Below are 5,835 nucleotides of genomic sequence, written 5' to 3'. Positions count from 1 at the left end.
ATATTCCATTTCCATTTCAAAGTGCTTTGAATTATTCATATTATTATTTAGAAATCGGAAGGGGATTGATTCAGCCCTATGAATAATGGACCTCTTGCTTTTATTTCTGATACTGTTGGTCTCCCTGCCAATCTCTGGGAAGCATAGAATGAAGTGCCCACTGACTTTGGTGCATCAGCATGGAAAAAAACCATGGAGTTACTACAAGCCAGGAGACCATCTCATCAGTGTAGTCACAACTGCAACAAAAGCACCACACATAATTTTGCTTTTCAACATGGCTCCTTATAGTCAGTTTCACTTGTAAGTAATTCAGTGTAAAGGAATTGCACTTCCTTCATTTGCACTCTCCTTCTTTTCTTCTTATTTCATATAGCAGGATATCTCTAATTTCTTGAATTGTTTTGATTTTTATGGCTTCCCTCTTTGTCTTATTTTGTGGAAGAGACTCAAATCCAAAGATGGGGAAGAAAAAAAATACCTGAAAGAAGTCAAGATTATTTTCTTTGACTGTCCAGTCCTGAGTTCATCACTTGAATACTAACTTTTGCTAAAAGTAGTGATTGAATACATTCTAGTTGCATGTGCCCAGACCATTTCCAGATTTAAGTAACTGCTCTTTGATATTCAGTATCTGATCCTTAGAGGAATAGATATGGCTTGTTTCTACAACTGCTTTTCTGAGTCACTTATGGAACATTCTGCTCCTTTTATGGTAGTTTGCCTTTAATGATTGAACTATTCTGAATTCTTGTTCTTGGAGAAATAGCAACAAGAAATGGAAATCACCACCAGTACAAATGTTGATATATTTGTGGCTATTAATTCTCTAGCCCATCTTTTAAACACTAATACAAATTTAATGGTGATGGTTAACTATCATTGGCCTCTGGTTTAAAATCAGTCTTGAATTAAGACTCAGTTTGTGTGTGGAGATAAATAGGATTACATTTTTTTTTAAAAAAAGTATTTTGCTGTTGCTGTTAATGATGGTGTGAGTAACATGAGCATTTTTACACTAGTTTATCTGTTGATAAGTCAAGAATACTGCACTTCATTTTCGCTATTCAAGTGATCAACAAGAATCAGTGGGTCCTGCACAATCTCACACTTGGCTACAATATCCAGGATAACTATTTGAGCACAATTGGTACTTCAGATGCCTTGCTGGACATTCTCTCTGCTGGAGAAGCCAATGTTCCCAACTATAGCTGTGGAAGGAAGGACAATCTTTTGGCTCTTCTTGATGCAGCTCTTGAAGACATCTCTTTCCAGATGTCAACATTAATAGGCCCCTACAAAGTCCCTCAGGTTTGTTTGTGTGTTCTTCTATCTGGTAAAGTTCATTTGGTAGGGGTGGTTTGGTGATAGATCCAACCATATTTTCTGTATGAAATTCAAGAGCTGCTTTTCACCATGGTCATTGTAAATGTCATGCCTAGGGGATTGGGATCGACAGTGGGGAGAGAGCAAAAATTAAAGCAGCCATATTCTCTCATGAAACCCATCTCCATTGCTTTGAGGGCTTCTGTTGTACACTTTTGAAGGTGAGAGGAGGCTGTGTGGCCATATGAAAGGGTATTCCGTACACAAAGAAGGATCAGCAGCGATTGCAAGCTAATGTTTTGTAAATAGTGTTAGCCAAAACAATGACATTGTGAATTGTGAAGAAATCTCAGATTTCTGAAAGGAAAGCCAATGGATTATCTTACATACAGTTGATAAAACATCTATGTCTTATGGACTCGTAGGGACTCTTGACTAGAATTGAGAGTGAGTAGATGAAATCTGCATCCTTGCAGAAGAACAAGCAGGCTTTAGAGAGAGGAAATATGTAAATGTAATATGTAATATGTAATTGCTTTGTCTTGAACTATCTAATTACTAAATATGTCAGTCAGTGGAAACAAAAGTGTGCTGATCTTAGTGCAGCATTTGACACCGTAAAAAGAGAAATATTATGGAGGAAATTGATTGTCCTTAAAATAGAATCTGAACCGTTGGCCCTGAGTCAAAACTTTTTCTACAACATTTCTTTGAGAGGGTGATTTGGACTCAATGAAAACATGGGAAGAAGGATTGATACTTTTCAAGAGGTAAGACAAGGGTGCATACTTGAACCATTGTTATTCAGCTGGACATTAATAACTTATCTGCACCAATGAACCAATTTGAAGTATACATATATTACTTATTTATTTATTAAATTTATTGGCCGCCCATCTTACCACAGGGTAACTCTGATATATTTGTATCATACTCATAATTTTGGTTGTGTTGGCTGTGAAGAAGACTTTGATCCTACTATCATAATACTTATCTATCATTAGCAAATCATAGTCAAAGTTTTGAAAAAGGACAACGTAACCATTGATGGCTTTTCAATGTTGAATAAATGGAGTAACACTTTTCCTTACCTAGTTTTCTCTGAGACTAGATCTTAGCTCCCTCATGAGGAAATTTACTGCTTCCATTTAAAAATGATCACAGTTATCCAACTTCCTCAGTCCCATTTATTAATTATACAATCCCAGGTTTAACCCCATGCTCTTTTTTCAAACTGAGATTTAGGACTTAAAATATATCAATACTAGAACAAACCCAATTGCCTAATCTGAGAAGTATCTTGGAGGTAGATTGTTGTTGTTAGTTGCAAAATCGTGTCCGACCCATTGCAACCCATGGACAATGTTCCTCCAGGCCTTCCTGTCCTCTACCATCCTCTGGAGTCCATTTAAGCTCATGCCTACTGCTTCAGTGACTCCATCCAGCCACCTCATTCTCTGTCATCCCCTTCTTCTATTGCCCTCACTCTTTCCCAGCATTAGGCTCTTCTCCAGTGAGTCCTTCCTTCTCATTAGGTGGCCAAAGTACTTCAGTTTCAACTTCAGGATCTGGCCTTCTAAAGAACAGTCAGGGTTGATCTCCTCTACAGGGATGTCAGCTGTTGTCCTCAGAAATGAACTGGAAATTTATATAATTTCCTCTTTGTCTAAAATGGAGGCATATACCAGCTTTATCAATGGGACAGGAAGCATAAAAAATTAATTAATAATAAATAAATTAAGGTATATGTGTGGAAGTTATGGAACCTGTCAAACTCCCAAAGTTCTGTATTTTAGAGCAGGCAAACATTTAATTAAAGATGCCTTGGTTTGTACAACTGACAAATTATATTAGGAGCTGTGGTCTCCCTTTCTCTCAGAAAATTGGAGAAGAAGGTAAAAAGGTACTTCTGCACAAAGTATCCAGGATATCGAAGCAAAGAAAGATATAACCATCCTCAGTAAAATTGGCACTTTGAAATGCATATGCCACTATATACATACCTCCCAAACTGCAAAATATTTAAATGACGAAATGCCTAAACATCTTAGGTTAGTATTACTCAAGCAAAATTTGAGGAGCTGGTACACAATGGAATATTTTACTCTGGAGATTAGTTTCCAGAGCTAGAAGATGTAACATATCTATTATCTGAATGAGAATTATGTAAAAAAGAGAGATTAGTATCTTGAACTGCACATTAGTTAGATTTATTTATTTTTATTTATTTTTATTTATATTTGAATTTATATCCCGCCCTTCTCCCGTAGGACTCAGGGCGGCTGACAATCTATTTAAAATACATACAAAACAATACAAATTTAAAATTAATTAAAAAGAATATTAAATATTTGTCAAATTTAAAATATAATTAAAACCCCCCTAAAAATGGACTCCTTGTATTAAAATAACATATTTCCTGTCCAGTCAGAATTCAAAAATTACATTGAACATGGGCCTTTATTGGAGCAAATTGGTTCAATTGAGATCTGCATATATGGATCTCGTGCAATAAGTTTTACGGGTGATCCAGAAATATGATTTGCATTCTTTATCCTTATTTTCTTCTACTTATTTCTTTTATTCAATATTTATGTATAGTCTTGTTAATGTCCCATTTTTTATATGTTGTACCTTGAAATGGACTGATAACTAATCAATAATAAATCATTTTAATATGTTCGTGGGAACAGAGTTGAATTTATAAAATGCCAATATTTTGGATTTCATCTGACCCGAAATATAACATACCATTTTTCATTGCTTTTTCAGATCAATTGTGCATTTGGTTCAGAAGCTCTGAAGGAAAAAAGTCAATTCCCCTTTCATCATCAGCTTTTACCCAAAAAAGGGTTCTTCTACAAAAGAACTGTCCAAGTGCTCCTCCATTTCAGATGGACTTTGATTGGTCTCTTTGCTTCAGACACAGAGGAGGGAGAGAATTTCATGAGGACTTTGACTCCTATGCTTGTCAAGAATGGAATTTGTGTGGTTATATCACAACAATTCTCAAAAACTGGAAATACAGCAGTCTTCAGGGATGCCCTCTCTAGATGGAGACAAGTCAATGTCTTTGTTCATTTCATAGAATTTGTTTCCCTTTTGGACAGAATTCTTCCTTTCCATTTAACACTTAGTCGTTTGCCAGGACCCATTGAAGGGAAGGTCTGGATCATGGCAACTTATGTGGATTGCCCATTTAAAAGCAATAGAATTCTCACATTTGTCCATAGTATTTGGAACTTCGCTTTTCAGGTTAGAAAATGGCGAAAAGATTATGGCTTTATGTCAGGTCTCTTTCTGGAACGCAAATATGAAGATCAGTCTTTCCGCTGTTCTTTTTCAAAGCACATCTTTTCTGTCAAAGGACGAAGAAGATGTACCCAGAAAGTGCCACTGGAGACCCAAAAGAAAAGGAACAGTATCTGGATGCACAATGACTCCTATATTCACAGTTTCATTTTGACTCTGGCCCATGCCTTGAATGCTGCATATTTATCCATATCTCAGAGGAGAAGAAAGGAGGGTAAAAATATATTGGGGGTTCCAAGGCTGCAACCATGGCAGGTATGGGGCCCAACAAGGATCCATCAAATTAAATTCTTTTTGAGAAGAAATCCAAAGGAGAAGAAGGAGAACCATCTCAACCTCCTGTTGCTAGAAAAGGCCAACAGATTTGGACAATCTAATTGCTCAGCACATAATGTTCCAAAGAGCTAGCCCAATGACAGATATATTTCAATATCAAATCCCGCTAAATTTAAAAAGGATATATGCATTTTAAAAATTGCTTTATGTATAGATTTGTGATTAAAATAGAATTGTAACTATATAAATTTGAAGGAAAACCTAAGATCACTTAGCTCAACCCTTCCTCTTTGTAGGAATCTCAGTAAAACCTTCTCTAACTGATGGTTGCTCAGTCTTTGCATTAAGACAATCAGTGAAAGAGAGACTGAACATGCCTGTTTTATTGGCTCACCTCTAAAACTCCTCATCCCATTAGGATATTTTTCTTTGTATTCTGCCAGATTCTCCTCTCTTGTGACTAAGTTCATTTTACTGTGACCCACAATTTTTATCCACTTAATTGTCATACTACCCAGCCTTCACTTAACTAGATCTCTAATCATCACATCAGGAAGTATTTTGTTTTTGGTTTTTGGGGGTTTTTTTTACAAATTTTTATTAATTTTTCAAATAAACATACAAACAAATAATACAAATATGGTGCATTTCATTAGAAAAACAAACACATAACAAGCCTACTCAGTAAGTATTCAGAAATAATCGGCGGTCCCCCCCCCCCCGCATCCACACTCCCTCAACCTTCCTACCTACTTCCCTCTTCCTTCCTCCCCCTCTTAACCACAACCTCTCCTCTTTCCTCCTTTCCAACTATCCTACACATCCCATCACCTTCTTTTCCACCACCTCGGATGCAGTTTAGGGGTACTAGCCGATCATCTCCTCTTCTTAAAGACAAACATTTACATTATATTTATAAAT

General features: G+C 36.3%; 1 protein-coding gene across 1 annotated transcript in view; it reads left to right on the top strand.

Annotated features, from left to right (window-relative positions):
• The first annotated feature begins 2,066 nt into the window (after positions 1-2,066).
• LOC114922482 (vomeronasal type-2 receptor 26-like) overlaps positions 2,067-5,835 on the top strand; it is a 23,336-nt gene continuing 19,567 nt past the window's right edge. The window contains exon 1 of the mRNA XM_029283871.1: positions 2,067-2,096. Coding sequence (XP_029139704.1) covers positions 2,067-2,096 — 30 coding nt within the window. The remainder of the gene's footprint in view (positions 2,097-5,835) is intronic.

This window comes from Protobothrops mucrosquamatus, unplaced genomic scaffold (assembly GCF_001527695.2).
Source record: "Protobothrops mucrosquamatus isolate PMUCROS unplaced genomic scaffold, P.Mucros_1.0 scaffold258, whole genome shotgun sequence".
In the NCBI taxonomy this organism is placed as follows: domain Eukaryota; kingdom Metazoa; phylum Chordata; class Lepidosauria; order Squamata; family Viperidae; genus Protobothrops; species Protobothrops mucrosquamatus.
This window is presented reverse-complemented; position numbering and strand designations above follow the sequence as displayed.